At 35.3% G+C, this 23,042-nt stretch overlaps 1 protein-coding gene and 1 pseudogene across 1 annotated transcript; one reads left to right on the top strand and one right to left on the bottom strand.

Annotated features, from left to right (window-relative positions):
- The first annotated feature begins 3,976 nt into the window (after nucleotides 1-3,976).
- LOC120121505 (GDSL esterase/lipase At5g33370-like) lies at nucleotides 3,977-5,760 on the top strand. Its single transcript, XM_039140849.1, has 5 exons — nucleotides 3,977-4,359; nucleotides 4,483-4,610; nucleotides 4,703-4,945; nucleotides 5,082-5,334; nucleotides 5,411-5,760. Exons 1-5 carry the CDS (start codon nucleotides 4,119-4,121, stop codon nucleotides 5,647-5,649), a joined length of 1,104 nt encoding a protein of 367 aa, XP_038996780.1. The 5' UTR covers nucleotides 3,977-4,118; the 3' UTR covers nucleotides 5,650-5,760.
- Nucleotides 5,761-8,396: 2,636 nt separating this feature from the next.
- Nucleotides 8,397-10,567, bottom strand: LOC120121508 (annotated as a pseudogene).
- Nucleotides 10,568-23,042: the final 12,475 nt, after the last annotated feature.

The following is a 23,042-nucleotide window of genomic DNA, read 5'->3' as shown; positions in this document are numbered from 1 at the left end:
CTCTCCATAATGGTGAGCAATTATGTTTTTCAATGGATAAAGGATGAGCCTCCAGAATTTTATACTTCTGTGATTAGACGGCATGCGATGAAGATAGTGTACGACTGTCTCAGGATAAGATTCATCCCATTTGCTATTACATAAGGCCCTGTCAAGACGAGCATAAGAGAAGCCCCTATTCCATGTAAATTCAGGACCTTGGAATCCCATGTCGCGAATGCCAAAATAATAAACAAAATCCTAGAAATTTTGCAAGGCCGAGTAGAAGTTGCACAATTCCTTATGTGAGAAGCAGTAAGCATGGCATTAAAATCTCCCAACAAGACCCAAGGGGAGGTAATATTCCAAGATAGGGACCTAAGGTAAGGCCAAAGTTGTTTCCGCTTAGTTGTATTCAGGCTGGCATATATAATAGATGCCAAAGTCGAGAAATTTCCATGGGAAGTAGAGATAGGACAGTGGATGAACTAGAAGTGATTGAGGAGTATGTTTACTTGGATTTTTTCATGCCAACATAACCATATGCCGCCTGAAAACTAGCAGTTTCAATACAGTGAGAGCGAGTGAAACCAGTGGCAACAATAAAAACATCAGCTCTGCCACCATTTATCCGAGGTTCAAAAATTGCTACTAAATCCGACTTAAAATCACGTAAATATTATCAAAAAGCCGTGAGAAAATGAGGGTGACCACATCCCTGGACATTCCAACATATTATTTTAACATCCATAAAGAAAGATAAGTGTAGAAACATCCAAATCATTCAAGGACGGGAACCACTTGGATTTCAGTGCAAATATTCTGCATGACATAGTTGTGTTGAGCAAGACTAGTAGGTTCTGCATCTGTTGATGTTAAAGGCGCTTCACTCGATTGAGCTTGGTTCATATCAGGTGGCTCTCGTGGTAAGAGTTTGTGTTGGGTGGCCCCATGTGTGGCTTGCAAGTTCACACTGTCAAATATGTTTGGATTAGTATTCTCTGATAGCACGATGACTGAATGTTTCGACCTGTCTAGTATAGAAACGTGTGACTCAACAGTGCTTTGGCGGGGTTGGTGGCTTGACTGATCATGGCATCCTTTCAAGGATTTAGCAGTGATCTTGGGGATCGTCAAAGGTTTAGGGACATGAGTGGGCACCTTGCTTTTAGCAACATTTTGATCACTAGAATTTCCTTTGCTTGACTGTGCATGAGAAGCTGGAGAAGGAGCATGGGGAACTTGGTTGGTGGTTGTAGCTTGGTTTGGATTTGCAAACATAGGATCAATAATATCATCGGTTGACTCATATAGAGGGTTGAATCTCGAACCATTGTTCTCCATATTTTTTCCTTTGTCCACAGAAAGTTTCTTATTGCTTTTTCGTTGCCTCATTTCAACAACCATCCATGGTCCAAAGGGTTCAGAGCTTTGTTTGGCATTTGGCAATTGTGTTTCAATTACTTGTTCTTCTGGGTCAGTTGAATCTTGCTGGTCAATAACAATTTTGTCTGGGCAAATATCTTTAACATACCCATACCGACCACAAGAGAAACAGATTATAGGTAGCGATTCATATTTGACGATCTGGATACACCCATTGATGTACGATTTTTTCAGGTCCACACTCACCGCCATTTTTACAAAACGTCCTCGACAACCAGTTTCCGTTTGATATTCAATTTTAACAACCTTCCCAATGCATTCACTAATTTTAATGATAAGGCTACGTTTATATAGGGTTACCGGTAATCCCGGAAGGCGAATCCAAGCCACAATTTTACTAGGGAACAAATGTGAGGAGGTAAAATCCGGTGACCACAATTCAACGGCTAAATAGTGTCCAAAGATTATCCATGGACCATCGGAGAAGGCAGTCAATAAATCTGAGCGTGTTCGTAACGAAACAAGAAAATAGTCGTTCTCTATGTCAATGAGACGAAAGAGCTGAGATGGCTTCCATAGATCATAAAGTTTATTCCAAAGAGTTGTGTAGCCAATACGCCTCCCAAGTAGCTTCACCACAGCGGTCTGATCAAAACTTTTATTGGTTATGGCTTGGACCCGGTCTGAGAAATCAATAGAGATTAAACCATCAACGACTCCACAAACTGTATCATCCTCAAAGACTTCAACATCTTCCTCATCCAAAATTTCATTATTGATCAAAGGTTCTTTAGGGTTGTCTTTAATGAGGGTGTCACGATAGGAGGTTGGAGCAGGTGGGATAACTGAAGTAGTTTTGCTGGCCACTTCGACATCCATACTGTGTGAAGCATTGCCGACTGTGTTCGGTGGTTCTTCATCAAGTCGGCGGGCTTTCTTTGATAAGCTATCCTCCGGGGTTTGTGGGGCTAGGTTTTCCATAAGGATTTTTTAAAGATGCCCCTTTAGTTGAGAGAACTTATTTTAATTTAATTTAATATATTATATAAATATTTTATATTAATTTATGATTTATATTAAAAGTTCAAAATAGAGAAATTTCTACAAAATAAATAAATAAATAATGTGAATAATTTCAACTATTAATTTATAATCATCCAATGATCTTAAACCCTATAAATTTTTTTAGTTGTTACCCTATCCTTATATATATAATTTAGACAGTTTATTATCAAATGCTAAAAGATCAAATAAAATTCATTAAAAGATTAAAAAAGGCAAACGAGATATATATAATATATATTTGAGAACCATGACACCTAAGTCTTCAAGTAGTTCGGTCACTGCACATTTATACGACTTTATTTGGATGCTTAAATATAACCAAGTGGCTCAAAGATCTTTATTAGCACTAATTTTTTTATTCGATGCTCCATCTATATATATATATATATATATATAATGGGATGTGGGCCTATCATTTTATACATTTCTTAAAAGTATATTTCATTTTACTGCCTAAAAATAATGGTTAATAACACTTCCATTGATTAAAGGATAAAATTATTTGAGTAATTTAAAGGTTAACTTGATGAAATTAAAAATATAAGATAAAATTGATATTTTGAGATTACAAGCAAAAATAACCCTTAAACCATCTTTTTATCATTTCAAACATTAAAAATTATAATTTATTTTTAACTTAAAAATAATAAAAGATATATTTTACAATTTAATCATAACTCCTAATTTAAATGTTTTTTGAACAGTCTTATGTAATTTTTTTAACGTAAGCATAACTAATATGATATATAAAAATATGATATAAATACATAAATTATTATATATACTACAAGCAATTCTTTGTATAGGTCAAAATTTGGATGCCCATATGAACTTCTAGGTACGTACAAGGTAGGGTAAGCGTGTCCTTCCTATAGTTAAAGATAAAAATCCTTTGGATACATTTCCCTTATTTTCTTAAGCTAAGATGAACAAATTAGCCTCATTTTAGGCGTGAGATTCCTTTTCTTCCCTCTTCTTCTTCGTTCTGAAATAATCTTTATTTTCTTGTAGTACATAAAAGTTTAGATCAGGGGTGATTCTCTTAATCCAAGGTCCATGTGTACCTAAAACTCAATTGAAATTTACATAAGAATTTATAGATTATCCACTAAAAGTGACGGTGGTAGAATTTGAATAAGCTCAAATCCTTGAATCCCAAACACTTGTATCAACACTCGTTAGTCTCAAATAAGCTTTGTTCAATAACTTGTTTGTAACAAAAAATTAAAATTAATTTTATATATAGATAATATCATATTGTTTTAATTATACTATTTTTGTGTTGGTCCATTTTATATCTTGAAAGATAATCTCATTTAAAACAACTTTTAGTGCCCCATATGACTATACATGAGGTAGCTGAAAAATAAATTGGAAAAAATCAAAGAGTTTAAAGGATTAATTGTTAAGCACATGAGAACCAGAAATCATGTTCTGGCAAACCTAACCCATTTACAAGCCTCAAATATTGAATTATATCCATCATACTTATTTTTACTTCTGGAAATTGAAAAATCTTCAGTTCGAAAAAGTATTGGCTTTGATTGTGTAGGCCATGTTATTCTCCTTTGACAACAAGGCCTGCCTGTATATAAGCAGTGCCTATTCTTTGAGATTCACATGCAAAGACAAAATCTCCCATAAAGAACTGTCTTTGTTTGTGTTCTTCCTTTTTGTTTTCTAATTCCATGGCAAGTTCAGTTGTTGTTTCATGGATGGTTTTAGGCCTTTTCATGGCAATTTCAACCACTCATGTTGAGGCTGCTGGCAGGGCCTTTTTCGTATTTGGTGATTCTCTGGTTGATAATGGCAATAACGATTATCTCGACACCACTGCTCGAGCCGACTCACCTCCTTATGGCATCGATACTCCTAGCCATCGCCCCACCGGCCGTTTCTCCAATGGAAAAAACATTCCTGATTTCATCAGTTAGGGCTTCTGCTCTTTTTCTTCATTGTGGTTTTATCATTTCTGATACTTATTTTGAGTTGGGATAACATAGACTCGTATAATGCTAAATGAAATGAGTTAAAATGTGTAATGCAAATCAGGTGATGCACTTGAATCAGAGCCTACATTGCCATATTTGAGTCCAGAACTTAATGGAGATAAGCTACTTGTGGGTGCCAACTTCGCTTCTGCCGGTATTGGAATCCTCAATGACACTGGAATCCAATTTGTAAGTCCTCAAATTTCTTTTTCCATAATCCTTTCAAATCCATTTTCCTAATTCTTTTTCTGAAAATAAATTATAATGTTGGCAAATGGCAGATAAACATTATAAGAATGTTCAGACAATTTGAATACTTTGAAGAATACCAGTCCAGGTTGGCCGACCTTATCGGAGAAGATGAAGCACAAAGGATGGTAAACGGTGCACTTGTCCTCATCACCGTTGGCGGCAATGATTTTGTTAACAACTACTACTTGGTGCCATTTTCAGCAAGATCTCGCCAATTCAATCTTCCAGATTACGTTAGATATCTCATCTCTGAGTACAGCAAACTTCTAATGGTAAAATCCCTTACCCTTTCATCTGTGTCACGTTCGATCATTCAAATTCCGATCATATCGAGTTTATCATGAATATAGAGTTAATGAACGCTATCGCAACCGGAACTTGAATGATCGAAACCCATGTATGTTGCAGAGACTGTATGAGCTAGGAGCACGTCGGGTTCTGGTGACTGGGACCGGACCATTGGGGTGTGTTCCTGCAGAACTGGCAATGAGGAGTCCAAGTGGTCAGTGTGACCCGGAGCTGCAACGAGCAGCGGCATTGTATAATCCACAACTTCTTGAAATGGTTAATGGGCTCAATAGCCAGCTGGGTACAACTATTTTCCTTGCTGCTAATACACAGCAACAAACCATTAATTTCATCAGTAGTCCAGGAGCCTATGGTAAGTAAAACATTATAGCTTAATATCATTTCCAAACACAAATATTTTAACGTATGAATGACAAATTTCTTTGTAGGTTTTAGTACATCAAAGATAGCTTGTTGTGGTCAAGGACTATACAATGGCCTGGGATTGTGCACTCCATTATCAAATTTGTGCCCGAATAGAGACGAGTATGTTTTTTGGGATCCATTCCATCCATCCCAAAGGGCTAATGGGATTATCGTTGACATGATTTTGAAGGGTTCAGCCGAACACATGAGCCCCATGAATCTCAGCACCTTCTTGGCTTTGGACGCCACCACCAAGACTTAGTTCAGCTCCATTTGCGCAGCCTAAGCTTGTGTGATACCATTTGTTGTATGCTATTGCCATACCATTCACTTGATCATTAATTTATTATGTTGTTCGTGTTGGAATTCACTTCTTGATAATTTGTAATCTTTCAATTGAATAAAATCATTAAATTATATCAAATGTTTGTAAAGTTATTTCAAAGGTTACTAGAATTTTAAAAATCTTAGTCAATCGAATAATTAACTCAAAAATGAAGTCGTAATGAATTAATATAATAAAATGTGTGAGAAAGTTAATAATCCTGTTAAAATCATATAAAATATCTACAAAATTTAATAATCTTTCATTAATTTTTTGAGCTAAAAATGTAACCCCTCAGACCGATGCGGATCACCCGATCCGATCTGGAGTGTCACATTAGGGCCACCGGAGCGACCCACCGTAAAAATAGCGGAAAATTTAAAACTTTTATTAAACATGTAAACCAATAAAATGATTTATCAATATTAAAAAATAAACCAGATTTTCAGACTCAAATATATAACAAAATACATTTACATGCCCCCTAATCACATGTACCATACTCTGCAAACAACGCCGGAAGAGCTCCCTTACTGATGTTGATAGCTGTACTGGTACAATTCTTTTAACCTGCACTGGTGAGTAATAGAGTGAGCTTCAAAAAGCTCAGTAATACAAAACTACCAATTGATGCTACAGAACATGCAGATAATTGGAAAGCCATATAATTTCCTTATTGAATCAGACGTATTCCGGTTTGCAGGATATAATTTGAAGTTCCACGGGTGATTCATCAAGTAGAAGCCATGAATATCTTAGTTCATAGGAAGCATTCATAGTATGACATTTTCAAGAGATCGAATAGGATGTCTAGTGTGTTCCAACAGTACAATAAAATCATAATAGGTACACTTATCAAATGATAGTTCAGTAAATCATCATAAAATCATAACGAAGTTTAACTTTTGAAACTCATAGTTTAAACCTTTCTCTTATACACCATCCGCAGTTCCCAGAACTGCATCCATAGGGCTTACCTTAAGCATACAGAAAAAGGAAGCCAACCTAAGGATAGGCTTTGGGGCCTGTATCCTTAAGTCCGTAAGTCCGTAGGGCTTACCCTAAGCACACAGCAAAGGGAGCCAACCTAATGGAGCATCTTGGGGCCCGTGAGCCTACCCAAGAGTCACATTAGGTCCTTAAGGTTTACTAGTTTGATCAGAGCTATACTCCGTAATTCAATCCATTCAAAATCAGTATTTCAAAATACAATTTATGCAGTAAGTATAATTTCCATAAATCTGTAATCATCGTTATCATATATCAGTGAAAACCAATAATCACATATCAGTCATAGTCCATAAACCATCACGGGTAAGTCGGTGTATCAATAAACAGTAAATCATAGATTTCAACGTACCATGTTTCAAAACAGATAAAATAATTATGTAGTACATAGGGAACACACTAGAGAATCCAAATATTTTCAGAGGCCATTGTAGTTATCAGTATAGATAACACAAAACTTATGAAATTTGGTCAGATTCCAGGAACGAGATCAAATTAAAGAGAATCGATTAACAATCAATCTAATCTGACATTTAAGGTTGATACTTTCGAATCCCTCTATGATTCATATATCTCAGGAAAGTGTTCAAATACGACTATAGTAATTTGATATGATAAAGTAGGAACAAAGATTCATTTCACTTACCATCCATGTCAATCGACCGGACTATCAACAACTCCTAAAATTGATGTATTTCATCTGGTCAATTCATTGCCCTTCCAGGGTATTCACACTGTAATACCAACGATTCTTGTTTATAGATCATTTTCAAAATCATCGCTGAATACATCTAAAGGAAGCAATAGAGAATCCAAATAATCTTTATTTATATCCACATGGCAACAATATCACGAATTATCAACGTATTTAATTCTTGGTTCATTTCCATAGTAATCATACATCATGCAATATCATTGGAGTTCTCAGACTCATTCAATCACTTACTAAATTCTCAGTCATTAAAGTTACTCGGTTCATTTAGTAGTCAAATCAATATCCCAGTTACTTCAGAGTCTTTCCGAGTAATTCAGATGCTTCTGCGTTTTGGATACATGTTGTCACTAGTAGAAAAAACCGCTTTAATGAAGCGCATTGCGCGTCATCTATTGGTGCGAATGACACACAAATGCCTGTCGTTGAAGCCACCGACATGAATTTTTGATGACGCGCAATTGTGTGTCATAAACCTATTACACACATTTATGACGCTCATTGCGTATCATTGAAGCCCCCGTCATAAATGAAGATGACACACATTTATGTGTCATAAATTTATGACACACATGTATGACTTACATTGCGTGTCATGATTGTATTTCGTAAATATATATATATATATATATATATATATATATTGTAGATTGACAAATAATCAAACTAAATCACATTTAATGCCTTATAATACTAAATATATATATCATATTATATATAAGCAATCCATTTGCACACAATATATTCACATTAAGTTATCAAAAATATTGTAATCATATGTGTCGATACAAAATATCACGACATAATAAAGTTTGTCACATAAGATTCCTCAAAACCCTATACAAATATAATGGGATTATGTTCTGTCAAAATGAAGAGAAGAAACTATCATCCATCTCTTCGATATGCCATTTGCTATAATAAATAAAATGCCTGTGAAAAACTCAAGAGAAGAAACTATCACCTAAGAGGCTGCTGTGTATCCGTCACGATGCGCCTTTGCCATCTCCATGTAATCTGTAAACTCTCTTGGAGATCGTTAAATTGAGCTGTCCAATTCAGATCCCGCCTTATCTTAGTTGGATCACTAAACAGTTCTGCATAGTCTCCAGGTCGGCGGGGTAGATAGTCGACTTTGATCTTCACCAGTGGCTTTCTTACATGCCTCCACAAAGATCTACCTCTTCCGGTGCCAACATTGTAGATTCCCACTTTATAGGGCTTTGCGTTTTGAAGAGCTTTCACATGAGCATCAACCAGGTCAGTAACATCGATATAATCACGAATGCAAGTCCCGTCGTGTGTTTTATAGTCCATTCCCTTGACCTACACGAAAATCACAATAACCATAACAAAGTTTAACAAAATCAATTTGAAACCATAAAGGCAAAACTATGGACATCTTGGGTGATAGGTGTGACAACATTATAAAAGTTACAAAAATAAAACAAACATGCAAAAAGCACATACAAAGTACAATTGTAGTAATTAATACACATATTATTTTATCATATACACAATCTTTTTCACTCGAGAAAATGCATCATTGTTAAACATGTGGAATGACAGATAATCATAGTTCAGTCCAAATCTTTCAAATCTTCAATGAGCTCTAAGATCTGCCTAACGTATTAAGCAGATGCTTGCAAAGGTGATGTCAGCATAAAAGAAAATTAAATTAGATACACAAAGCATCCAGTTATGCAAAATCATCATCTATAGCAAACTTGTTTCAAGGAAAAGATGAAAATATAGGCATTATAAATGATCATAGATTTTTTTCTAGCAGCTGCCAAACTTTAGAATCACTTATATATACTTTTGATTCTAATGAACTTTACTTGATACTCACACACAGAAAATCAATGATTTGATTGAACGCATATTTGCACTTCAGTATACTTCTTTACACTTCCCATTGTTAGGAAGAGAATACATTCACAAAATTGTCCAATTTCACATCAACAATATACACATGACCTTCAAGAAAGTATCTATGGTGTTCACAATCTTCCTAAAATAATGAAGTTTTCTCTATATTTTCTGTACATGATAGTTGTTTACATCTTGACCCCAGGTGTAGCTGAAATACATATCAATCATTAAAGAATCATAGTGAATGGATAAAAGGAATAACACACCTTGAGACAAGAATAATACCACGAGCTGCATCAAAACAAGCACCTGAAATTCATCCATGCTCACGCTACTCAGGTCTGGGAGCCTCACCTAATCTTCCTTCAGGATCTGACCCGATCATATTGAAGTATCTAAAATTCGCAAAAATATATATGAATCATAACCTCACCAAATTCCTTTTAATGTTCAAGTTTTTAATAACAATAATAATATTTTAATAGGAGAGCATATTGTTAGACTATCAACAATTGTGGTCAGAACTCTACACATTGAATATGATAGTAGAAGCCCTTCAAGGTCAAAGTTCATCAATCCTAAATTATTTTGAACTAAGCTACCTTCTATGGTTTCCTTGTAATCTAGAACTACAAAATGACAGTGTTAAAAACAGGACTATGTAAACCTTGTACGTATGTCTTATATATGCAGCAGTTGGCTGGTAGAACAATGAAAACTTATCAACTAACTCCCTCCAATGAGAAAGTATAATGATCTAAAATACTTAGTTTTGGTTTAAGGCATGGAAGACTTCTAGGATGCTAAGTTGATAAAATTATGCATATTGAGAAAAGAAAACATGGAGTAAACTCAAAGTTCCTAAAATTAAACTAAAATAAAACCTTAGGATCATTACTGCCATGTCAGAATTTTTAGAGAAATCCATGATGATATCTTCTGCCATTTTCTTAGCTTTTCCATATTAATTGATTGGAACCCGAGTTGGTTCCAAAATGAAGGTCAGTTTCCTTGTAATACAACTCTATATTAATCCAGAAATTGATGAAGGTTGATCCTTTAATATTTGGCCTCAAACAAAAATTTAAAAAGTTATCAAGCATAAAACCAAGTTTGCAACGTGCCTGTGGGGTTTCTTCAGTGATTGGCATCTTCTCAGGCTCCCCATATGTGGCACATGTACTAGAATATATCAAAGTCCTAACACCATGAGCAGCCATCGACTCTAGGACCACCAAGGTGTTTGGAGTAATGTTGTGATAATACCTACAAATCATGGGAATATATAGCATAAATAACATAATTTGGAGATTAGTTTAAATCATGCAAAAACTTCCCAATCAAAGATCAAGGAGTTAATTTTAAATGTTAAAAGATAAATGATTTTTAATAACACAACTAATGCAAATACAAGAGGACATTTGAATGGTGATGGTGTTAGAAAAAATCCATCTAGAGAACGAATATAAAAGTTGGATTTACCTGAAACCCATCAAGGAAATGAAAAGTAGGAATTTCATGGAAGATACACCGAAAGAAATGAAAAAAAGATGAATTTACCCGAAAGTAAAAATAAAAGAACATTAATGGGACATTGAAGGAGGCCAATAAAATAACAAAAGAAGGGGGGAACCCTGAAGAAGAACCCGTTTCCTGGTCTTTATCGAGAGGGAAGAACTGTCGGGTTCGGTTCACTCTCCATGGAGCACTCTTCTTCTTTTTCTTCATGAGGCACCAAGAAATCGAAAATCCTGCTACTTCTATTCTTTAACCCCGCTTTAACTCGCTTACCATCTTCTTCTTCCGATCCATCCTCGACCACCAAAGCTAAAGAACTTGAATTCGACATGGATCCGACCCGTTTACCCTTGTCTTCATCACCGTCTACGGAAGTCTTCTGCGACGAACAACAACCCTCGGATTCATTGTCTCTCGATTTTTGATAGGACGAGTCATTGAGATCCCACATTTTCCCCTTTTTATCAGCTTATAATCTCCACAAAAAAAACAAGAAACTTAAGAAAATATCCTCATAAAAAAAATAAAACCCAAAAAATTCAGAGAGAAAAATAGAATTGATTAACGAGGGGGGAATAGAAGCGGGAAATGATGAAAATAATGGGGGGAAATTAAAATACGACTCCTAAAGATGACACACATTTAAAACTGTACTCCGTGTTTTTGTAAATTTTTTGGATTATAACTATTAACTATGACACACATTATTATAAGTCATAAATTGTTCAGATTTTTAAAAACATGACATTTTTTTAATGGCACATTTGTTTTACAAGTCATAAATTAGTGTATGTCATCGTTCGCATGTAATTAAAGGTATATTTTCTTGTAGTGTGTACTTCCGTTTAGTTCACTTTGGTCATTTACTAAAATCATTATTTTGTGTTCATGGTTGATTTATCTCACGAATATCTACTTCTTAGTACCAAATGCGTTCTAGAGTTGATCTGAGCAAAGTAATTCCAGAATTATCATCTATCCAAACTTGAGAAGACGAACACGTATCAAGTGATATCTATGCCATTCAGATATAGACATAGCATTAGGGTTGATCTACTCACTTAAGTTGTGTTCAATAACTTTTAGGGGTAGTACAACACCTATGTTTATTTGGATTTCTTATTTAATCCAAAACATTTACTTAGTCTAGTCCATAAGGGCATTTAGGTTATTTTTGTGCTCAACGTTTTTCTATTCATTTCAAAGCTTGAGTATATCCATTCATTCTAAGCTTGGTGACATTCTTGAGTCATTTCCATTCTAGGGGTATTTTGGTCATTTTATAGATCCAATGTATTTCCATCATTTCCTTACGTCGAATCTTATTATTTAATTTAATCTTATCACTTACTTTAGTCATTTCAAATAATTCTGACCAACGAGCACATTCGATAAATCATTCTTTAAGTATTTACTCAATTCGGTAATTTCCAGGTTAAATGTCTTTTCAAATGTTACTAACGAATTTTCAGAAATTTTCCATACAAAGGTAGGATCTCAATAATCAAATCAGTAATTTATCGGTTTAAAAACAAATTCTCATGTTACTCTCTCATTCAGAGTCAACTTGGACTATTTTCACCTCTCAAGGGTATTTTCATAAATTTGCACACATATACTTTTGGTATTAAATCTTAACGAAAATAAATATAGTTTAGAGATCCTACGCTTAATTTCTTACCCGAACATTCTCGGATCTTTAAATGATTCCTTAATAGACTTCTAGTATCTTGTATAAACCTTATTGGGTTAAAAATTGATTATCCAAATTTTCTAAGCAAACTAACATTTCTTATGCACATCTATAGTTTTATTAGATCAATATATCCTTTCAGAGTTATTAATCAACTTCCAGGGATAATTCCTGTCATCTTACAACATAAGGGTATTTCCGTAATTTTATCCTATCAGAATATTCTCATAATTTTCCATCCAAGTACCTTTGTTGAAATAAATTATATGTTACAGATCCAAACTGATTCCTTTATCACTAAACATAGAACTTGAAATTTTAATTCTAACAATCCATCAATTTCTTATAAAAGTCATCTGAACCATAATAAGTTACCGAATTTTTATCGTATTCGGATCGAGTGTAGAAATTAATTAACTACACACATGAGACCAATATTATCTTATTAATGCATTTACCAATATCAACATATTCTAATAAGCATAAAGATGTATTAAAGTATTAACTCGATTTTCGTGCCATACTGATCGACCATTAAATTCAATTCGAATGTCCTCGATCCTTAATTCCACTTCCAATAATTCCTCAGATGCATATTAACAGAAATTACATAAAAAACGGAGCTTAATTCTGAAAAACGGATCGGATCGATTGATAAATCAGTGAAAACCAACTTAACATGTTCTAATTTGGCGAAACAGACCCTAAAACGGATTTAGGACATCAAAAAACGTCATAATATGTATATTCGGTCAAAGTCAAAGGTCGTTCAACGGTCGGTCAACGTCGGTCAACGGTCAACGAGTTCAACAGTCGACCATTTTACACCAATATCACTTAACCGAAATTAATTAAAAAATTAGCCACCTTCTGCAAATATTTACAAAACTAACACCCGAATTTTACACAAATAGCACCCAAATATAAGTTAATTACAAAATTCACACCCAGACGATGCCCACTCTCGGGTGGTGGCGCGTGCGGCGCGTGAACAGTGATACGGTGTTGGAAAAGTCCCGAAAAATTCCTAAAAATTATTTTAAGCAATTTTGAGGCACTTACAAAGCTCGGTTCACAATTTTGAACGGTGGAGAGCTTGATTCCGAAGCATCGAAAACTTTAACTTTCTCACCCCTCCACGCGTCGACGACGACAGAGAAACGGAAGACACCGGTAGACTCGAAACGGTACAAGGAACACGATGGTGCAGGAGGTGTCGAAAACGGATAGCCAGATCGTCGTGAATAGTCGAAAAACCAACAGAAATCGAGTTAATACTGACAATACTTCCAGCTGAAATTAACGACGAACGAAGATGATTCATAACGAAAGGTTTAAGAGGTTTTGTTCTTCGGTCAACAACGAACATGTTGGTGGTTTCGGTTCATCAATTGGAGGTCGGACGGCGAGTAGATTGGAGTTGAAAGGAGGGTTGTTGGAGAGGAAAATCTGGAAATATTTTTTCCAAAAAACATACGAGAATGGGGGTTTATAATTCTCCCAAAATAAAAAATGGGTAAACCATGAGTTTAGTCACTGAACTTCCTGCACTTCTTAAAATGGTATACCAACTTTATGATTTTACAATTTAATCCCCAATTTCTTCCAAAAATACGAATTAAATTCACCACTTTATAATTCTAAAATTTAGCCCCTAAATTAGGGTATTATAATTCTCCCACCTTAAAAGAATTTCATCCTCGAAATTCATTAATGTCACATAATTACAGAAATAAAACTTTCATCAATTCTTACATATCTTCAAGTAGCTTTTACAAAAATGCGAGTTCTTTACTAATCCTTAACCAGCTGAGCATACATTCTTACTAGAACTTTTCCTCAATCCAATATAATAATCATAACAAATTTATCCCTGCAGAAACAATTAAGCCTTGGTTACGAGAATAGAATCATAGAGCGATAACATCTCCCAATTTCATTTCTGGAGTTGGATCGGAATTTCTCAGATGAGTAACTATCACATCGCTCATAAGGTACCTCACAAAATTCAGATAGACATTACTGGTATTCCTTTATGCAAAGATAGAGCCTTAACGGATAGAAACTTAAATTTGCTCGTTACAAATAATGACTCAATCTTGGAGTTCCGGCTCAGAGATTTACGATCATACATCTTTATTAAAATTTGATTGGCCGGTCTATCATGAAAATTTTGACTCAAACCAAAGCTTTGATACCATTAAATGTAACCCCCTCAGACCGATGCAGATAACCTGATCCAATCTGAAGTGTCACATTAGGGCTACCGGAGCGACCCACCGTAAAAATATCAGAAAATTTAAAACTTTTATAAAACATGTAAACCAATAAAATGATTTATCAATATTAAAAAATAACCATATTTTTAGACTCATATATATAATAAAATACAATTACCTTCCCCTAATCACATGTACCATACTCTGCAAACAATGCCGGAAGAGCTCCATTACTGATGTTGATAGCTGTACTGGTACAATTCTTTTAACCTGCAGTGGTGAGTAATAGAGTGAGCTTCGAAAAGCTCAATAATACAAACTGCCAATTGATGTACATAACATGTAGATAATTGGAAAGCCATATAATTTCCTTATTGAATCAGACATATTCCGATTTGCAAGATATAATCTGGAGTTCCACTGGTGATTCATCAAGTAGAAGCCATGAAGATCTTAGGTCATAGGAAGCATTCATAGTATGAATTTTCAGGAGATCGAATAGGATGTCTAGTGTGTTCCAACAATACAATAAAATCATAATAGGTATACTTATCAAATGATAGTTCAATAAATCATCATAAAATCATAATGAAGTTTAACTTTTGAAACTCGTATCTTAAACCTTTCTGTTATACACCATCCACAGTTCCCAGAAATACGTCCATAGGCTTACCTTAATCAAACAGCAAAAAGGAAGCCAACCTAAGGATAGGCTTTGGGGCTTGTATCCTTAAGTCCGTAAGTCCGTAGGGCTTACCCTAAGCACACAACAAAGGGAGCCAACCTAATGGAGCATCTTGGGGCCCGTGAGCCTACCCAAGAGTCACATTAGGTCCGTAAGGTTTACCAGCTTGATCAGAGCTATACTCCGTAATTCAATCCATTCAAAATCAATATTTCAAAATACAATTTATGCAGTAAGCATAATTTCTATAAATTTGTAATCATCGTTATCATATATCAATGAAAACCAATAATCATATATCAGTCATAGTCCCTAAAAAATCACCGGTAAGTCAGTGTATCAATAAATAGTAAATCATAGATTTTAACGTATGTTTCAAAACAAATAAAACAATTATGTAGTACATAGGAACACACTAGAGAATCCAATTATTTTTCAGAGGCTATTGTAGTTATCAGTATAGATAACACGAAACTTATGAAATTTGGTCGGATTCCAGGAATAAGATCATATTGAAGAGAATCAATTAATAATCAATCTAATCAACCATTTAAGGTTGATACTTTCGAATTCCTTTATGATTCATATATCTCAGAAAGTGTTCAAATACGACCAAAGTAATTTGAGCTGATAAAGTAGGAACGAAGATTCATGGCACTTACCATCCATGTTAATCGATAGAATATCAATAAATCCTAAAACTGATGTATTTCATTTGGTCAAATCATTGCCCTTCCAGGATATTCGAACTTTAATACCAATAATTCTTGGTTATAGATCATTTTCAAAATCATCGATGAATACATCTAAAGGAAGCAATAGAGAATCCAAATAATCTTTATTCCTATCCACATGGAAACAATATCACGAATTGTCAACGTATTTAATTCTTGGTTCATAACCCATAGTAATCATACATCATGCAATATCATTGGAGTTCTCATACTCATTCAATCACTTACTAAATTCTCAGTCATTAAAGTTACTCGGTTCATTTAGTAGTCAAATCAATATCCAGTTACTTCAGAGTCTTTCCGAGTAATTCTGATGCTTATGAATTTCGGATACATGTTGTACTTCGTTTAGTTCACTTTGGTCATTTACTAAAATCATTATTTTGTGTCGTGATTGATTTATTTCACGAATATCCACTTCTTAGTACCAAATGCGTTCTAGAGTTGATCTGAGGAAAATACTTCCAGAATTATCATATATCCAAACTTGAGAAGACGAACACACATTCAAGTGATATCTATGCCATTCAGATATAGACATAGCATTAGGGTTGATCTACTCACTTAAGTTGTGTTCCATAACTTTTAAGGGTAGTACAACACCTACGTTTATTTGGATTTCTTATTTAATCCAAAACATTTACATAGTCTAGTCCATAAGGGCATTTTGGTTATTTTGGTTCTCAACATTTTTCTATTCATTTCAAGCTTGAGTATATCTATTCATTCCTGAGCTTGGTGACATTATTGAGTCATTCCATTCCAGGGGTATTTTAGTCATTTTATAGATGCAATGTATTTTCATCATTTCCTTACATCCGATCTTATTATTTAATTTAATCTTATCACTTACTTCAGTCATTCCAAACAATTCTGACCAAAAAGCACCTTCTATAAATCATTCTTCAGGTATTTACTCAATTTGGTAATTTCCATGTTAAATGTCTTTTCAAATGTTACTAACGAATTTTCAGAAATTTTTCATACAAAGGTAGGATCTCAATAATCAAATCAGTAATTTATCGGTTTAAAAACAAATTCTCAGGTTACTCTCTCATTCAGAGTCAACTTGGATTATTTTCACCTCTTAAGGGCATTTTTGTAATTTCGCACCTAGATATTTTGGTATTAACTCTTAACGAAAATAAATATAGTTTAGAGATCCTATGCTTAATTTCTTACTCGAACATTCTCAGATCTTGAAATGATTCCTTAACAGACTTCTAGTATCTTGCATAAATCCTATTGGGTTGTCTATACTCTGGGATGTACTGCAGTGAGTTGGGTTTCTCAACTACAGAAGATAATTGCTCTTTCCACAACTGAAGCAGAATATGTCGTTGTTACGGAAGCCAGCAAGGAGATGGTTTGGCTCCAAAGTTTCTTGGAAGAGTTAGGCAAGAAACAAGAAAACAATGTCTTGTATTGTGATAGTCAAAGTGCTATCCATCTAGCAAAGAATTCGTCTTTTCATTACAAGATGAAGCACATACAATTGCGATATCATTTTATCCGGTCTCTTCTGGAAGATGGGATTTTGAAACTTGAAAAGATTAGTGGAACCAAAATCCGACAAACATGTTGACAAAGACGGTAACTACGGACAAATTGAAGTTGTGTTTAGCTTCAGTTGACATGCTAGAGTAGCAAGACCAAAAATGCTGTTGCATTGATCAAGGTATGAAGACAAATTAAGATCAGTCTTTAATTGGGAGATTGTTGAAAGTTGAATTAATAATTCTTTGCCGCAAAAATTGAAATGCATGGCAGCAAGGGTTGAATTGATGCATTTGGCAGCCGGCGGTTTGGAAGCATTATGGGGCTGCTTATAATTCAAAGTTAGGCAGCCACTTTGATTGAAATAAAAATTGGAAAAATGTAATTTTGGTCATTGCACTTTAGGGTATTTTCAAAGATTAGTCCCTAAGCTTCAACTATAAATACCCTAGCTCATTTAGCTTCAAAATCATCCCAAATCATTTTTTCTCCCAATATTAGAGAGCTTTCTTGTGAGTAGTGAGTGTTTTGTAAACACCTGTAAATTTTCTCTTTAATAAAAGATCTGCAGCAGTCCGGAGACGTAGGCAAAATTGGCTGAACTCCGTTATCAATTTCGGGTATTATTTTCCGCTTTTATTTCGCATTCTCACTAATCTGATTATAGAGAAATTACTCGTTCTCGTTTATTTCCCAACAGCCAAACAGTCCCAAATAAGCCACCAAATTTGCACTTCCATCCAACAACATATTTAAGCAAAGAAAACCTCGACAGAAGTGTTGGATCCATCAGCAAAATACTATCGCTGAAACAAAGCAATTGGAAATCAGGAATCTAACATCCCAAAACACAACAGACTAAAGCCAGCATTAACAGGGCAGTGGCAAATGAAGCCTTAAAAAACACAACTAATCCAGAACAGGCCAAGGCCACAACACAACAACCAAGGAAATAATCGAAAGACATGGCATGCTGAATGGAGCACAACTGTAATAGAAAACACTTAACAACCAGCAGATCCCATCGAAATTTGCAGTAGACCTACACCTAGTAGAGATTAAGCCAATCTCAAAACACCCGAAGGGTAACTCAAGAAGTCCGAAATAGAGATGAACGTTTGCGGCCATTTACTTTTGCACCAATACCTTATTCTAAGCAGGCCGACTCTAATATGGACTCCCAATCCCACACTTTATTATTGAAAACCACTTTATTTATACAGAGCCAAATTGATGAAAAAATCTTGAACTAAATATTAACAGCAGCCAAAATATTAAAATATTTTAAAAAAATTATAAAGATTTATTAGGTATTTAAACGAAAACTTCAGCACGAATCAAGCTAACTTAGTGATTAAGGGATTGTTATTGTCTTTAAAGTCTCAAGTTCGAGCACTGCGTATATAGGGGTATGAGCGTTCATTGTTAAATATTTGGAGTCTTTGTACAAATATTACCTTGTATTCACCCTAGATTTATAAAAAAAAAAAAAAACTCAAAATTCACAAGATAACACCTAATTTATCTAATATTTAAAATTACAATGATCTAAATTGTTATTAGACCAAAAATTTTGAGAACATGAGATTATCCTTCTTTAGTTCGTTCCTTAGTTGATTAAATATTAAATAAATTATTATATTTTTTAATTTAAATATTTATTTTTATATGAATTAAAATACTATTAGACTAAAATTATACTAAATATACAAATTTTAACAAGAAAATATACAAATTTTATCAGGGGCAAGGGTCACTAAGCTCCGCCCCTGATCTTGAAGAACACCATGTGAACTCTTGTATTTGCTGGTGGATAGCGAATTCCAATTGATGATTGGACACTTACATTTTCAGGAATGATAAAGATAACATTGTTGAGGGTGCACCACTTCTGGCAAACGCTCCATACGATTAAATAGTGACAAAAAAAAGGTGGTTTACCGTTTCTTCCTCTAAGTGACAGAGGGCACAAGATACAAAATCCAAATTGGGTACACCCCTTTTGGATGGTTCTACAACCGTGGGTACTCTTTGATGGATAACCTTCCAAACAAAGGCTTCCACCTTGGGAAGGGCGAGGTTAGCCCAAACCAGCTTCCAGCAAACCTCTTTTTCAGTTCTTAAATGGGAAACACAGTCACCGAAATGACCTGAAGAGTATGACCTGATAGGATGATTGTTCCATAATAGTCGATCTGAGACGGCGAAATTGCTCACTGCTTTGTCAAGTAGGGATAAGAACTCCTCCCAGCTATTAAGTTCCCAATCGAAAAGTGATCGCCTAACTTCAGCGTTCCATAACTAGCGGCCATTAATTATCGCCTTAAACTCACTTACTTTCCTCGATTTTTTTATCGCAATACTATAAATCCTCGGGAAAGCTGTTTTAAGGGACAAAACTTCTGTTCATAGATCGTCCCAAAACTCAATGCTACACCCATCACCCACCGGACAAGAAAGGTTTTTAGAGAAAGGGTCATCATCCTTAAATAGAGGTTCGATTAAAATCCTCCAAAGCCACGAAGATTTTCTCAGATGAATATGACTAGGCGGAAACAACCTCCGGTCCAAACCATATTTAGCAACCACTTGCCTCCATAAGCTTGTTTTCTCGTTACCATATCTCCAAATCCACTTTTTCAGCAAGGATCTATTTTTTTACCGCAGATCAAAAAACCCAACCCACCAATCTCTTTTTGTCAGCAAGCGGTTTTCCACTTCACCCAATGTATGGCCCTACTAGACTTCGGACTCTGTAAGAAGCTAGCGATCATTTTATTCAGTTTAACAGCTACCGACGCTGGCATCAGAAAAAGAGAGAAAATAAACAGGCAAAATGGACAATACTGATTTTACCATGGTTATTCGAACGCCAAATGAAATAACTTCCCTTTCTAACCATCAAGTCTAGACTGAAATTTTTGGAGAACTGGATCCCACAAATCTACCGAGTTCCTAGTGAAGCCCAGAGGGAGGTCAAGATATGTGGTTGGGAAGTTGTCAACACCGCATTTAATTTCTTCTGCCTGTAAAAACAGCTGCTGTCAGGGAAGTTGATTCCATACAACTTCGAATTCCACAAATTTAGTTTCAATCCGGATGCAACTTTGAAAAGCTTGAGAACACTCTTGGTATTTCTGATTGACCATTGTTCTGCCTCGGTAAAAACAATGAGGTCATCAACGAACTGAATGTGGGATAATTTGCGCGATGCCTGAGCCAACTTGCACACCTCTAATCAAATCAACTTCTCCGGTTTTGTTCAACAACGCGTTTAAAACCTCCCCGACTATATTGAACAGCAGGGGAGATAATGGACACCCTTGTCGGAGACCTTTTTAGACTTGAACCATTTGGTCGGGCTTCCATTCACTAGTATAGAAATTGATACGGTGGATACACACATGTGGATCCAATTTCTCCATCTCGAACCAAACCCCAGACTCTTCGGTACAAAATCAAGGAACTCCTAATCCACAATATCGTAGGCTTTCTTAAAGTCTGCTTTGAAGACAAAGGCTTCGACATTCCTTATTTTCAAGTCATCTAGGATCTTGTTAGCAATAAGGGCGTAACCCACAATTTGTTTTCCAGCTGTGCAGGAAAATTGACAATCACTTATTACCTCATTGATGCATCTAGCTAGCCTTCTGGATAACACTCATGCTAGTATCTTGTACATGCTACCCACCAACGAAATGGGACAGAAGTCTTCAATGCTTTTAAGGGTTTTAGTCTTCGAGATTAACGCAATATAAGATTGATTGAAGGATTTATCGTCGCCCTTTCCATTGTAGAAATTTGAAGAAAAAAATCCAAGATTTCCCATTTAGTGAACCTCTAAATTTTTCTGAAAAAATCCAAATTGAATCCATCTGGACCCGGGGCCCTCAGCCATCCGCCGATTTGATTGCTGCCCAAATTTCTTATTCTGTTTCCTCGAGGCTACACACAGCTTCTTAAGTTTCGCCCCAAGCCTCTTAACCGGGATAGGTTTTACTTCACCGTAACTATTTCGGATCTATTTTTTAAAAGCCTGAGAGATTTGTTTCAGGGTTGATACTTCCTCGCCATCCACTCTAATGGCCAAATATTGTAACACCCTATGTCAGTACAACACACAGTCGATCCATAAAAGTACCACATGGAATCACTGGATTGGTTTCTTGATGTCACATTTCGATACAAATATGAACTTGTTATCCAGTCCGGGGCTCAGATAATGGTTTCTCTTGTTATAACTTCATCTTTAGATATTGGAATTGTCAGAACTCATGCTTTGTGCAGGTATACAGTTGCCATATTGAGGCTCTACGGATACAGCCTACTTTTGCTATTGCATGGTCAAATCTTGCGGGTCTGTTCATGGATTCTGGCGACTTAAATCGAACCCTTCAGTATTACAAGGTACGCATTGTTCCCGCCATTTTTTCTTTTTTTGTTTTCTTTGTCAAAATTCAGTATTTTTATTTCCTAATTACATGGTCAATTTTTCGTGTGCTGCTGCTCTTTTAATAATTTTCCACGAGATATAATCTCCATCCCCCTCCTCCCCCCTTCCTTAAACCGATTTTAGTCCTTAAGTTATTTTATGTGCTGCAATACTGATGGTCTAATTTGCTAATTTGAAATTGTAGGGAGCGGTTAAACTTAAACCCACATTCCCTGATGCCTATTTAAATCTTGGGAATATTTATAAGGTAAGCCATCTTGCCTTGTGCTGATAATGTTTTGTTTCTGCCAGTGCCTGGACCGTTCTTGTATTGGAGAAAGAAAAACATGATATCTGTTTCTTTCCAGGCTTTCAGAATGCCTCAGGAAGCTATTGTTTGTTATCAGCGTGCTGTTCAAGCTCGACCAAACAATCCGATTGCTTTAGTAAGTGCCTGTCAGAGATTAGTTTCCTTAATTGAAGGATTTGTAAATATTTTATTTGATTAGGATCCTTTACTCTAAGGGTCTGTATTATGTTACTAGAAGTAATTTATTACCTAGTTTAGAAGTTATCTAAGATAGTCCCTAGGTTTGTGTATTTATTCGTAAGTGTTTTCACTGTTGAACAATAAAAAAAAAACTTCGACATGGTGTAAGAGCCTACTAGAAAATTCTATATTTTTGTTGATGTTACTTTTGTTAAAAAAGGAGAGTTATTTTACTGTTTCTTATCTTCAGGGGAGATATCTTTAAGAGAAGATAAGGAAGCAGAAACAAACCTTTTTTTACAGCCCCTTCTTGATCAACCTCCTATTACTCCTCCTACTGCAGAAATACATTCTGGTCAGCCATTTTCTCCTATTCCTACTTCATCTTCTCCTCAAACTCCTCAACCAGTCATTAACATATCACATCCCAATATTCAAGATACTACTTGTCCCCTGAGGACCTATTC

This window comes from Hibiscus syriacus, unplaced genomic scaffold (assembly GCF_006381635.1).
Source record: "Hibiscus syriacus cultivar Baekdansim isolate YM2019G1 unplaced genomic scaffold, ASM638163v2 tig00110374_pilon, whole genome shotgun sequence".
Lineage (NCBI taxonomy): Eukaryota > Viridiplantae > Streptophyta > Magnoliopsida > Malvales > Malvaceae > Hibiscus > Hibiscus syriacus.
This window is presented reverse-complemented; position numbering and strand designations above follow the sequence as displayed.

Coding starts and splice junctions, on each gene's coding strand:
- LOC120121505 (XM_039140849.1), top strand. CDS start 4,119: ATGGCAAGTTCAGTTGTTGTTTCATGGATGGTTTTAGGCCTTTTCATG. Junction 4,611..4,702: donor ATGACACTGGAATCCAATTT/GTAAGTCCTCAA, acceptor GGCAAATGGCAG/ATAAACATTATAAGAATGTT. Junction 4,946..5,081: donor AGTACAGCAAACTTCTAATG/GTAAAATCCCTT, acceptor TGTATGTTGCAG/AGACTGTATGAGCTAGGAGC.